The sequence below is a fragment of the Agrilus planipennis genome, unplaced genomic scaffold, assembly GCF_000699045.2.
Source record: "Agrilus planipennis isolate EAB-ADULT unplaced genomic scaffold, Apla_2.0 scaffold271, whole genome shotgun sequence".
NCBI classification, from domain to species: domain Eukaryota; kingdom Metazoa; phylum Arthropoda; class Insecta; order Coleoptera; family Buprestidae; genus Agrilus; species Agrilus planipennis.
In genome coordinates, this window is record NW_020438965.1 from 60,423 (window position 1) to 74,225 (window position 13,803).

At 31.1% G+C, this 13,803-nt stretch overlaps 4 protein-coding genes across 4 annotated transcripts in view; 2 read left to right on the forward strand and 2 right to left on the reverse strand.

The window, feature by feature from the left end:
- The window catches only part of LOC108740342 (mediator of RNA polymerase II transcription subunit 9), a 7,503-nt gene extending 6,202 nt beyond the window's left edge, over positions 1-1,301 (reverse strand). The window contains exon 1 of the mRNA XM_018474625.2: positions 1,039-1,301. Within this exon, the coding sequence (XP_018330127.1) occupies positions 1,039-1,066 (28 nt within the window). The 5' untranslated portion in view covers positions 1,067-1,301. The remainder of the gene's footprint in view (positions 1-1,038) is intronic.
- Positions 1,302-1,894: 593 nt separating this feature from the next.
- On the forward strand, positions 1,895-9,112 carry LOC108740352 (E3 ubiquitin-protein ligase MGRN1). The gene is given in 10 exon segments (XM_025975305.1): positions 1,895-2,172; positions 2,232-2,350; positions 2,411-2,679; positions 2,774-2,961; positions 3,452-3,603; positions 3,657-3,893; positions 3,956-4,183; positions 5,513-5,674; positions 5,820-5,997; positions 8,709-9,112. Coding segments are annotated over 10 exon segments (1,893 nt in total). The 5' UTR covers positions 1,895-2,060; the 3' UTR covers positions 8,957-9,112.
- Positions 9,113-9,239: 127 nt separating this feature from the next.
- On the forward strand, positions 9,240-10,367 carry LOC108740353 (60S ribosomal protein L10). Its single transcript, XM_018474643.2, has 5 exons — positions 9,240-9,322; positions 9,452-9,479; positions 9,567-9,872; positions 9,926-10,037; positions 10,106-10,367. Exons 2-5 carry the CDS (start codon positions 9,457-9,459, stop codon positions 10,322-10,324), a joined length of 660 nt encoding a protein of 219 aa, XP_018330145.1. The 5' UTR covers positions 9,240-9,322; positions 9,452-9,456; the 3' UTR covers positions 10,325-10,367.
- A 1,965-nt stretch (positions 10,368-12,332) lies between these two features.
- Positions 12,333-13,265, reverse strand: LOC112904654 (acylamino-acid-releasing enzyme-like). The gene is made up of 2 exons (XM_025975286.1): positions 12,986-13,265; positions 12,333-12,814 (listed from the first exon to the last, which is right to left on the reverse strand). The coding sequence occupies exons 1-2, from the start codon at positions 13,126-13,128 to the stop codon at positions 12,709-12,711; spliced, it is 249 nt and encodes an 82-aa protein (XP_025831071.1). The 5' UTR covers positions 13,129-13,265; the 3' UTR covers positions 12,333-12,708.
- Between the last annotated feature and the right edge of the window lie 538 nt (positions 13,266-13,803).

Genomic DNA, 13,803 nt, shown 5'->3' on the forward strand with positions numbered 1-13,803 from the left:
CACCTCCACTTTTATTATTTTTCATGGCAATAAAATAAAAATTAAAAAAAAAAACAAATACATTATCAAATAAAATAAGAAATTGTCAATAAAGACTTCATTTAATAGCAATTCAATTCACAATTAAAAAATATGCAATAACCATTTCAAATTTATTTCTACTTATTACATTTTAACAGTATGCTACATTTTAAAGTATGTAAAACTGAAGTGTTGTAATACAATCACATATTAAGATAATTTTGCTTTTAAAAAAAGTCAGTCATATCTTTGAAGCTATTGAAATTTTTATAATTATGTAAATTCATCAAGTGCCTACTCAAAATTTTCTGCTTTTAAATTTCTCATGAGCATCCTTCAGTTCTTTTTGTAGATTGTGTTGAAAATTTCTTATAAGAGCTTTAAACTGCTCAGGAGTTAAAGTGCCATCCATACCCTTTTCTTGCATCATATGTTTACTTCTCATGTAAAATAAAACAGCTAACTGAGCTGCCCTTCGAACTGGATATGATTGACTCAGTCGATGGACCAATTGCTCATTATTTACAAGATATTTTAATAGCAATCTTAATACCATTTCTGTTTACTTCTGCATTTGGAAAGGATACATAAACCGGTACTTGTATAAAAGTTCTTGTTTCAAATGAAGTTGAGTTTTAAGGGCTTCTAAATGTTGAAGTTGCTGTTCTTTACTATAATCAATGCCTGGTAGTAAACTTATCTATATGTGAAAGTTACTGTAAAAAAGGGGTAAATATTTTTAACCTAATCAATTTTTATACCTGTGACCGAGCCTGATCGAATCGTTTTTGAAGTTCTAAAACTTTCTGAGAGCAATCTTGGGACTCTCGTGTTTTAGCGGTATTATCGTGATGGTCCCTCTCAACACTAAAATTATTGGTATGTACTGGATAACTAATTACACAATCGTTTGTGACACATTTTAATAGTTAAAATTAACTTACCTCTTAATAATTTCATAAAACACTGGTAAAATTTCTATATTTAAATCATCCACAGTCATCCGTTTTTGTAGATCTGAATTTGATTCGTTATTGGAATCCATTACTTCGCATGGTTATCACTAATGTTAATTAAAAAATGATTAAAAATTAATACCGATGTTTTAAAATATTTTTAGATTTTTCTGTAAGAGCCACTGTTGTTGTTTGTCTATGGTTATTGCCAGTTGTTGCAACAATCAGCACATTCAGCATCTTTTCAGCATAAACAATCAGTTTTATTGCTATAGTAGTACCTGTAGTACCAGTATTCCAGTATCATACCAATAGTTATCGACGTTTACTAATAGACATGCCTTAGCGGTCAGTATTGTTGTACAACAAAAGAAAGAAAAGGAACGAAGTTTCGGACAATATCCATCTCTCTCACGTTAGTGCGTGAGCGTGTCATGAAAGAGATACCACTAGTCCGAAACCATACGCCATCTCCCTCTCTTTTCGAACCAAGAAATTATTACAACGACATACGGCTAAGGCACGTCCATTAATATATGTCTATGATTATAGTTACTATGTATGACCTAGATGTTATGTTTACATAGTGCCTATCTAATCTATGGTGCCTACTGTGTCTCCTGATACCTCATTATTATTATTATCATTATGTACTGATTATGAGTGGATTGTGAGCATAGAGTGATTTAAAATATTGTTCCCATTGAAGTGGAGGGGAACACTGTTAGTTCAATGATTGTTGCTTATTGTGTCATTTATGGTTATTGTTTTGTGTTTTTGCAGTTTTGTGGATGTGGCGATAATAACGTTGACACGTCTTTAAAAATTAATGAAGAAACAATTGTATTAATACAACCATAAATATTAATAATGGAATACCTTCATTTTTAAATATATATTTTTTTTTCGTTTTTCGTTTCAATTTATTTAGATATGAAATTGTAGACTTTAACCATTTTCATCAGCTGATGGCACTTGTCTGACAGATTGACATTACTGTGAAGGTTGATGTTACATAGGAAATAGGTTAATCAAAATAGTTAGGAAGAGTTAAAATGAAAAAATTGTTTAGTTATTAAATGGATGTATGAGAAATTGATAAAGATGGGTGCTATAACAAGCAGGCAACGTGCAAGACGAGTTGAAGAGGTTGATATAGTCTCAAACCACGCTTACAAGTATCCACCCCGCTCTGGTATGTAACTTCATTATGTTATTTTAATGTGTAGGTAAATCATGTCTTTATTTTTAAAGGAAATTATTTTGGAAGTCATTTTATAATGGGCGGAGAGCGTTTTGATACACCTCAGCCGGAATCTTATTTATTTGGCGAAAATTCAGATCTTAATTTTCTAAGTAGTAGACCAACACCAGTAAGTATAAAAATTATAATTATTTTTAAGCATTTGTGTAAACTTTAATACTTTTATTAGTTTCCATATCCTCCCCCTCAACCAAATGAACCAACTAAAACATTGAAAAGCTTAGTTAATATAAGAAAAGAATCACTTCGTTTTGTAAGAGCTCCTGCTGATTATGGGAAATCTAGGGTGGAAAAGGGAAATGGGGATGGTCATGATCGTGATATTGAAGCATCAAAAGGTTGTCCATTTAATATAGAATTTACTTTTGATTGTGATGTTAGATGTTCTATAACAATCTATTATTTTTGTACAGAAGAAATCACTCCAACAGGGGTTACGTAAGTACTGTTGATATATATTCAAGAAAATTAAAATTTGTGTGTACATTTGAAACTTATATTGATAATTGAAATATTTAATATAAAATTTTAGATATATTTCTAAAGATCCTTCATTAAATTCTGAAACATTTCATTACAAAAAAGGTGCTAACCAACAATTTTGTCAAATGTCTCACGTATTTGATCCTTCACCATTTTGTGATATATATTTAAAAAAAAAATATTTTTTTAAACAAAATCCCTTGCGGTTATTCTTAGTCTCCGTGCGAAATTCGCGTATTTTGTACTTACAGGCGACTTTTTAATACTTTACATTGGGAGACTTTCTCATTGTTACTTTAGTAGCCATTGTTACACATTATTGACACGCAACATATTGTTACATAATTATAAATCACGAAAATAAGACGATAAGTTGTAAGGAATGCTGTCAATTAAAATTGTGTAAAACGCGTGAATTTGCAGCTATCTTTTCGCTACCTTTCTCTGTGACTTCTCATTGTAAGGGGTTTTTACACAGTTTGCTTCTCGCAAATATAAAACGTCGGCTTCTTACCTCTATTCTCTATCATGAATATCAATGTTTTCTGTTTTTCAAATTATTTGTTTACAGGAACTTGAAGATCTCAAAGGTGTTCAATTCTAAATTCATACATTTTTATTAAAATTAGTTAAAGTTGTTCCTTATGTGGTTTGCTACCAAATACACTGTTTAAATTTTAAACATTCATAAATATTTTTTATTATACTTACATGCACACTTCTCCATAAAATAATCCTTCGGCTAATATTCTTTTGTTATGAANAAATATCTCGGATGGAATGTATGTTTTAAAAGCTTTGAAGCAAAAACTGTTTGTTGATGGTCTGTGTTACCTATTACAAGAAATATATGGCATTGAGAATAAAAATTATGAGAAGGTAATCATTTGTATTCCACCAAAATTGTTACTAATTTTGTTCTTTGTCTATAGCAAGTAAACGATGATGATGTTGAAGACAGTGGTGCTGAATGTGTTATTTGTATGTGTGATGTAAGGGATACTTTAATTCTTCCCTGTCGACATTTGTGTTTGTGCAATTCGTGCGCAGATTCTTTACGTTATCAGGCAAACAACTGCCCCATCTGTAGAGCACCATTTCGAGCTTTGCTACAAATTAGGGCTCTTCAAAAAAGTTCAAATGCAATACAGGCAATTAGTGCCCCTGAAGTATGATAATACTTGTAAATATTATTTTACATTACTTTTTCAAACAAAATTTTATTATACAGGGTAGTTGTGATAATATTCCCCCTATTCCTCCTGGTTATGAAGCAGTTTCACTTATAGAAGCTCTAAACGGACCTATGATGCCCAAACAGCCACCTGCTGCCATTCCAGATTTGGTCGAAACGCCAGACAATGAGTGTGCCATTCAAGCTGCACAGATTTTAAATAGACACAGTGAAGACCACGTTTCTTCAAAAAGTGGAAAAGATACTGATACCTCAAGACATGAGGTTTGTATATTTTCTTTGTTTTGTTTTGGCTCACTTGATTTGATGTGAAATTTCAAAGGATGGATGTTAGTACGATAGAGGCATATTTTTCAGAGATTTCTTAAAAAATATTAATAGGCAGCTCTTATTTGTACGTTTTTTCACAAAATTAACTGAAACTAATTTCAAAGGTAAATTCTTTGATTTTACACTTGCAAGGTATGAAGATAAAACAGTAAAATTCTCAAAATGGTTTTCTGTAATCAGAAAATTTTGCAATGACGAACAATTAGACAAATAGACAACAATTAGTATTATTTATTTTAAACAAAAAAAAAAACATTAAAAAAACTAGTTCTTCCCCCCTAATAGTCACTGTGAGCTCGAAACTCGCAGCACCATTGTTTCGAGTGGTCGAAATTCACTTTTGTGAAGAATTTGTTCAATCATTTTCTTTGTGTTAAAAATTGTTTGAAAAATTATATTTAAAGGAATTGTTTGTAAATAGGTATGCAACACATCGTACACTTCAGCATAAGAAATTACTGATACTAACTACGTAATACTACTTTGCCCTATGCTGACAGCACTCTTAATTTCTTTTATATATAATTCTACGGGGAGAGTAAAAGTAGTTATTGGTTATAGATATGAATAAAGAAAACAGGGTTGTCATGCTTAAGACACGTGCTTTAGATACTGTTAAAAACAACTAATTAATGACGTCAACACGCCACAATAAAAAGAACTTGTTTAAAACAAGTTTAAAATATTTAAAACATATGTTTAAAATAAACGTAAAAAAATGTTTAAATAGTAGGAATACTTGTTTAAAACGTTTTGAAACAAATTTAAAAAACTGTTTTTTCTCCATCCTGCCATTAACTGACACATTACAGTTGCATTTTTAGATTTTATATCAATGATATGAAACTTTATGAAATAATTTCAGCTTTTTTTTTCATGTAGAATGGAATTGCGGTATTTTTTTTCCGGAATAGCAGTTTTTGTGTTAATTTGTTTAAGTAATTTTGTTTAAAGAAACTTTGGAAACTGTTTTAGAGAATATTTTATGTTTTTTTTAACGGACTTGATTCCGTTCGTGTAAATTACTCGTAAAATATTCTTTCTCGTGCTTCACTTATGGAAAACTAAAAAGTCCAACGAGCGACCGGTAAATATCAATATTATGAGCTCCACTTAAACTATTTGAAAGAAAAAAGGTTTTTTTTTTGTTAGTACACAATATTTTGGGCCAATCAACGGCCTTACAAACCACGTATGTATTAGTCTGATTTTATATAGTTTCGAACGTAATATGTGCTTATATACATACAATATGTGTTACAGTTTGGTATGAGAACAATTTCATCGTCGGCTAGAGAAGAAGAAAACAACAGGGAGACTTCACAATGTCCTTTATTGTCGACAGAAATGGAATTGAGCTCTCGCACCGATAAACATAGATCTCGTGAAAATTTGCGGCATGCAGAAGTCTTCGAAAAAGACGAAGTAATAATTTATGTATTTTTTTTAACTTGGGTGAATTTAATTTTTCTTAAAAAAAAAGTGCCTGAAACATTTGTTGTTCAGGGTCAGATGTTCTTATTCATAAAACTTTTTTATTTTGCATGTATATTTATTTTTATATTTAAAGGCGCAAGATGAAGATAGCGAAGCTGAGAAATTATCGCCTTTACTACAAAAGGAGCTCTCTAGCCGTGGTAATCCTTTGGCTTTAAACATGGTTGATATTGTGGAGCACATTGACGATGGTGACACTGATAATGAAGAGAATATGAATTATTGTAAAGCTGAGAAGATTAAAAAGTCGGGTAAGATTGTATTACCAAGTAATAGTCCAAAATCGATTAGTCAATTTTAATAAATAAAACATGAGATAATATATATTAGACCTTCTTTACTAGTATGTAAGTAAACAATGGTAAATTATTGCATGTAGTTGGTTAGACAGCAGTTTGTATTCTTTTTTTTTTTGGTATAGGTAATTTATGAGAGATTGGGTTATTGCGTTGCGTACAGTTTTAACTTGTGGGTGGATGACAGGTATTTTTCTTTAATACTATTAAACCTAGAAACTTGGTATAGTAATAAAACGTAACAGCCCTTATTTACTAATTGCAGTATACACTCGATAATTTGAAAATTGTAGAACGGAACTTCCGCATAATGGGAGCAGCATATTAATTATACTAGGCCACCGTATACCCCGAACAAAATAAATTTTCGGTTATATAAACAAATAGGTTAGTATATGAGGCTTCACCGAGCGGCATGGCCTAGAGGTTTAGACCATTGCTTAGTATTCGGGAGGACGCCGGTTCTATTCCGATCTCGGATGGAATGTATGTTTTAAAAGCTTTGATTCCTTGGATCACTTAGGCAAATGCTGAGGCAGTAATATTCCACAGATAGTCTTTCATTCTCTTCTGTCTTCATTTCGTCCGTCTCAACTTTCTCACCCGAACCACCACCCACCCATTCCCACGATTCCTGAAAGCAGGCTGAAGAGGGCCATCCGCCCTACCTTCCGGCATAGTCCGGAGGGACTGCCCGCCCACCAGCATTACTGGCTGGTGGGAATGAAACACCCAACAGGTTTTTTTTTTATATGAGACATAACTGTTCCAGCAGGCAGTAGCAATGTGGATGAGTTTTGATACGCTATCACGTATTTTCCAGAAAATTTGTGCCATATTCATCTGCTGGAGCAAGCCAGGAGCATCATTTGCACTAAAAGCTCTCCTAAAAGTATTGGGATGTTAGTAAACACTCGTCGAGAGTTTTTATAGCAAACTGGGATATTGTTTGGCGAACTGTGGTAGCCTATTTGAATCCTTAATGAAGTAAATTATAATTTATTTTCTTTACCAGAGAATGACAGTAATTAAATCATCGAACAAAAAGAATTAGAATACGTATGCACTTCGCAGTTGTATGCAAGTTAATAGCATATACCACACATGCGACTGAAATTTTTTTTTGTTCTGATCGCCTCTCGTCATATCGGTTCATTTGATGTAGAGGCGTTTAACCCCCGCCTACGTTATAATCGTCATTAACACTACTAATATTCCATACATGTAATAAAACTTTATGGACGGTTAAATATTTTCCTTACGTGTATACAGTTTAAAGTCGTAAGTCATTTTTGTACATATCAATATATCATCATTATAAGATCGTCAGTCCTAAGACTAGTTGGTTACGCACCTCCACTTTTTCCTATCCTGAGCTAATCTTCGCATTTCCCTAAAACTAGAACATCCTACATCTTTAACTATCTGTGAACAGTAATCTAATTTAGGTCTACCTCTACTCCTCTTAACTCCTGTTTCTGCGTCTAATATGTTTCTAACTAGCCCTTCATGGCTGAGAAGGTATCCTACCAATCTATCTCGCCTATTTCTTCTTCTTTATCTGCGGTATCCTCGCTATTCGCCTGTAACATCATATTTCGAACGCTTCTAACCTTTTCGTCCATGTCTCGCACTCGTATAGCACCGCGCTCCAGACACACCTATAATTTTCCTTTTTTTTTTTTAATCTTTTATAGATATGCAAAATATAGTTTAAAAAATTAATTGTCTCAGTTAGCAAAATGTTATGTATGTAGTCAGTAAATATAGTGTTGCAAAATATAAAATTTGTAAGATAAAACAAAGAAGGAAATAATCTCTGGCTCTGAAAGATACATACGTCGAACCAGGTATTATCAACAAAAAACAGAGTTTAGAGTTGCCCAGAATGGAAAAAGCTTTGTCTGTAGATATTAATGTTTTATATTTGTATGAATGTTTATTACATTTTTAGTATAACATTCATTAGCATGAACGAATCGATAATGTAAACAACGGTTGCTTTTTTCGGTTCACAGCACCTAAAAAATACTGTTTTAGCATTTCAAATATATTTACAAAATCAAAAACTTTGTACACCTAAATAGTAACAAATAATCCTAATTTTTTTTAACACAATGTAACATGTCACCTTCGTTCTCCTTCTGAATCTATGAAAATAAAATTATAAAAGAAAAAAATTAAATCACAGGTAGTATGTTTATGTTTTTGAATAATTTTCGTTTACTTTGTTTATTTCACTGTTTCTACACAATAATAGAAAAAGCAAAGAAATAATCTGTGATGCAATAAAGGCTATTAAATTAAAGTAACATACAATGCAATGAAATAAAGAACAATAATAAACAAAAAAATAGTAAAAATGAGCATAATAAGTAATAAATGGAATTCGTTTTATTGTTTATTTTTGTATATATTATGCACATATTTTCAAACATTAAAAACAGAGAACTCGTAGTGGTTAAACTTGCGTTGATACAATTTTATGGTCGAAATTTATATACATTTTCGATCTGAATAAACCATTTGTGAATTACTGTTTCCATTTTAAGTCTGACAGCGCGAACTTCAAATAACTGAGTTTCTTTTATAACTAAGTTTAGTTGATTATGAAGAATTCGTTTAATTGCATATTTTTTGTTGATGAATTACTGTAATATGTTTAGGTGAAGAGAAAGAAAAAGGAGACGATTCAGATTACTATACTCCTGAAGAATCAGCGCCAGGAAATTCAGTTCCTCTATATGAAGAAGTTTCTTCCAGCTCTGTGGAAGGCACGCCTCAAAAATTACCGAATACCCCTCTTTCACATGTAAGTGGTAGCAGCGATAGTTATTCTAGTGGTTCCAGCACGCATCGTCTCTTGGTTGTTGACAACAGTATTCCAATTTCAGAACGAACGGTTAACGTATAATTTTCTAAATATGTATATTATTTTGGTGTTGTTTTTTTATTTTTTATCGAATCAGTATAAACAAGATATAAATTGTAGGATATTCTCTTTGTTTCTTTTTTTTTAAGATTATCGATGTCTTTTTTTATAATCAATAAAGTAATTTTTTGTCATGTACATACTGTATGTGTTTGTATAATTAATGTTTTTTTATTGCTAAAAATAAACATTCAATAAACCTCATCTTTGTAACATCTTATAATTTCAATTGAATTTAGCGCCATGTTAAAGAGAAATAAAAATCACTAGATTTAGCCGTTATATGGTCGTTAGTGAGTTTCGTGTCATTTCCGTTTCTCCTATCAATTGTCAGGAAAGTGAAAGGAGGTAAGTATTACAGCGTTTTATTTCTTTAACATCAGTTTTTACTTAAACTATTTAGAGGTTTCAACAAATTTCTTAATTGTTATAAAATTTAGGAAATATTTTATTTTTAATACTTTTCTCTTATTTCAGGCAAAATGGGAAGACGACCTGCAAGATGGTAAGATTCATTGTTTTTCTTAAGTAATCAATTTCACAATATTAGTTCAGTGTTAAATTTAATTAATTATTAAATACATATTTTTAGTTATCGTTATTGTAAAAATAAACCGTATCCAAAATCACGGTTTTGTCGTGGTGTACCCGACCCAAAAATTAGGATTTTCGACTTAGGAAAAAAGAAGGCAGCCGTAGAAGATTTTCCTTTATGTGTTCATTTAGTGTCAGATGAATATGAACAACTTAGCTCTGAAGCATTGGAAGCAGGACGTATTTGTGCAAACAAATATTTAGTAAAGAACTGTGGTAAAGATCAGTTCCACATTCGAATTAGGCTTCATCCATTTCATGTTATTAGAATCAATAAAATGTTGTCATGTGCTGGAGCTGATAGGTAAGTATTCTTTTTATAGCTTTGAAATCTCAATAAAATAGTTCTTGTGATAGGCTCCAAACTGGTATGAGAGGTGCTTTTGGTAAACCTCAAGGAACTGTTGCACGTGTTCACATTGGACAACCCATTATGAGTGTTAGGTCCAGTGACCGTTTTAAGGCTCAGGTTAGTTTATTTGTTGTGAGTTTTTATGTATAACCATTTGATGTTATTTGTTTTTTATTGACATTTAGGTTATTGAGGCGCTTAGACGTGCCAAGTTCAAGTTCCCAGGACGTCAGAAGATTTATGTTTCCAAGAAATGGGGCTTTACAAAATATGAGAGACAGATGTATGAAGATTTGAAAAATCAAGGTCGCCTTAAACAAGATGGTTGTAATGTTCAATATCGCCCTGAACATGGACCACTTTCTGAATGGAAAAAGGTTCAAGAAGAATTAGCTGCTGCATAAGCTGTTAATGTATATGTGTAACAAATAAATACATAAAAAAGAAGCCTAGCAAAAAATTTTTCATCCACTTACGGCAAATCAAGAAATCAAGGTAGGTGAATAAAATTAATAATATACTTTAAAAATTGGATTGCATAATGAAACAAAAAACAAAATGTGTAATAAAACAGGTGTCTTTTGTAAAATAATAAACCTGGTTGGCCTTGTTCTGATATATTTCTAAAAAGCAGCTGTAAAAGGGAAGTTGACAAAATCATAAAAGCATTATATCCTTCCTAAGAAATCTTTGTACATGGTATCAGGTGCAAACAACTAGTATAAAACCCAACAAACATCCTCTATATTCCTTCCTCAGTACCTCATAGGATGTAAGCAAAGCATGGTTATTTTCACATTGAGTAAGTTGGTTAATTTACTAGGTATTACCTAAAATTAGTAGATTTATTTAAATTAAAATTATTTAAAGTGCCCAATATCGTTTTTAACTTTCGCTGAAAAGGTAAATAGTAAACTCAAAAGAGTAAAAAGGTGTGGGACACCTGGTCGTAATAAAGTTCCTTTTAGTATAGATTATGTATTAAATAACAGGCACAACGAAATAAATTAACAATAATAATAAAACAATTACAGCTTAAAAATAGTGAAGAGAGATTGACTATTATATGAGAACTGACCCGAACTACAATATATGCTTGGCTGTAACTTACTACAGCAAAAGTGTCGCTATTTCGTGCCAAGTGTCTAAAGTATAACGTGTCGTAAGGTACTTCGTTCCGATAAACTTTGTGGTCTATGTTTAATAAGATAGACAAAATAGTGCAAGGACGTCCAGATTTCTTAGTGTTTTAATTTATAAGTTATATATTCGAAAATTCATTGTCAGTTTCTTTTTCATTATAATTTATCCCAAATTAATGATTAAATTATAAATTATAATAATCCTTTGGGTACAATTTCAGCACTGGACAAAAGTAAAAGATGAACTTAAAAAGTTGAATTATTTGTATTCTGAATGTTGTTCGAAATTATAGGATAATAAATTAGCAATAAAAAAAGCCCAAAGAACAATAGAAATTAAACATAACAATATCACTACATAGTATAAAACAAAGTCGCTTTCCCGCTGTCTGTCCCTATGTATGCTTAAATCTCTAAAACTGATAATTTTAGAAATTTCTAATGTGATGTAAATAAACACATTTTTTGCGCTTACATTGCAAAGCCAGCGTTTGCCCTACGAGATAGATCAAAAAAATGTAGTACAGTATTGTACATCTTAAAAAGGTCTACAAAAAAGTCCGCGATGGTATATATTTTTATCTCTTAGGGAAACCCACAATAACCATTTTTTATCCTTTACTTTTTATGAGAAATAATGACTTATTTACAAAGCGATTGTAAGCAACACAGCATTAATTCTTATCCAATTAAGTACCTTAAATACATTGTAAATTTAATATAGATCAATATGGCCCTTTACGGTATGTAATTTAAATGAATATTTTCGAAAATATTACAGATTTAAAATGCAGGGACATAACAAAAATACATTTAGTATCAGCATTGCACCCGTGCGAAGCTGGGGAGGGTCGCTAGTATTATATATATATATATAAAAAATTATGAGTGCTTTCAGCACAAGGCAAAGTATATAATATTATGTAAATGAAAGTATCAGCCATTTCGTATGCTGAAGTGTACGATGTGTTGCATACCTATTTATAAACAATTCTTTTAAGTTTAATGTTTCAATTTTAAACACAAAGAAAGTGATTAAACAAATTGTTCACAAAAGTGAATTTCGAGCTCACAGTGACTGATAGGGGGGAACTAGTTACAATAGTAAAAAAATAGTGGGGTGTGACAACAGCAACAATTTTTCCCTCATTAATTTGAGGTAGTGTGCAGTGGGTAAAAAATTCAATAATGAATTTTCAGAATAATATTTCATATTAAACCAACACTTCTAAAAGATGTCTAAATTGTATGTATGTTTAAAAAAGTAGTGTTTGTTTTTTGCTTATATTGTGAAAAGTACTAAAGAATTATCTTACAATATAAGAACAGAGGACAGAATTGATTTATGGTCTACATCGCCTGCTAAAGTCGTTGCTGAGACTTCGATGTATAACTTTTGCCCATTGTAAACGCGAATGTAATTCACTTTCAATTTTAAAATGGTCCAATCGGGGTTTATAGTTCATTGTAGTAGTCCTTCCATATAGTAAATTACAAACTTGAAATTGAAAATAAAAAAATAATCAAACAATTAACTGAAAAAATATCAGTTTTCAGTAGAAATAAAACTGTTTATTGACGTAAAATAATGAGCAGTTACTTATGTATAAAGATTTAAAATACAATATAGTATACTTTAAAAAATGTTATGTTGGGTTCAGATATTTATCAATCCATATTATACCATTAATTACATTGTCAATTTCATGTGGCACCTGAGACAGTGAATGATTGTCTTCATAAAGGTTCATTCTGGAATAAAAAATGAGAAATATTTTATTATCATGACAATAGTATTTCTGAATGTAAATGAAGTTGCTAAGAAAAGTTGGAAGTTACAATTCTGTCTTAAGCATGTATTAATTAACCAAAGCCTGTTTATATTTCCTTTTAAAAAAAAGGTTATCAGCTCATTATTTTTACCTGACTGGTACGCCATTTGCTTTGAGGCGATGATAATATTCTATAGCTTGAGCAGGGGGTACTCGCAGGTCTTTAGTACCGATTTGAAGTAGTGTGGGGGCTTTTACTTTGTGAGCGTGTATAATAGGTGACAATTTACGCATAGCTAAAAGCTCATCTTCATTTAATGGACCTTTCTGCGTATATTCAAATCCTGTTTCAACAAAGGCCCTGTAAGAATTCACAATTATTTACTAGAAAACATATTACCTAAAGAGAAAATACTGTGAAAGTTTTTTTTTAACAATTTTTCTTTAATTAACGTAGGAATTTATTTAGAATTCATAATTTTCAAATTTGTTTTTAATATTCCTTACTCTAAACGTTTTATTTTAGGTTACAATACTAGATTATAGCATAATTTTGGAAATAGATAGTTATAAAGAAATTCATGAATATATTCCAGAAGTATTGACGGTATAAGGTTTATAGTTTTTGAGATATTCGCGATTTTCTATTACTAACTGCTTAGCCAGAAAGAAAATCCTTGCTATAAAATTCGTCGTACTATATGTCGCGTAAATTTTAAGTAAGCGCTCCTTTAAGGGCAGCGTTTTCCAAAGCTATTAAAATATTTAATTTCGTTAAAAAATCCCCTAGGTTTGTTTCCCTTTGAGACCGGCACTAGTGAAATTATGTAGCAAAAACGTCAGAAATTCTTTAGCATAACATTAATAAATTCTAATATTTTCTATAAAAATGATTGCAAATATCACACCAAATATTAATTATAAGAAAATGATAAACACTTGGGAAAAACATTAACAAAACAAAAAAAA

Coding starts and splice junctions, on each gene's coding strand:
- LOC108740353 (XM_018474643.2), top strand. CDS start 9,457: ATGGGAAGACGACCTGCAAGATG. Junction 9,480..9,566: donor GGAAGACGACCTGCAAGATG/GTAAGATTCATT, acceptor ACATATTTTTAG/TTATCGTTATTGTAAAAATA. Junction 10,038..10,105: donor GTGACCGTTTTAAGGCTCAG/GTTAGTTTATTT, acceptor ATTGACATTTAG/GTTATTGAGGCGCTTAGACG.
- LOC112904654 (XM_025975286.1), bottom strand. CDS start 13,128: ATGCGTAAATTGTCACCTATTATACACGCTCACAAAGTAAAAGCCCCC. Junction 12,815..12,985: donor GCAAATGGCGTACCAGTCAG/GTAAAAATAATG, acceptor TTTTTATTCCAG/AATGAACCTTTATGAAGACA.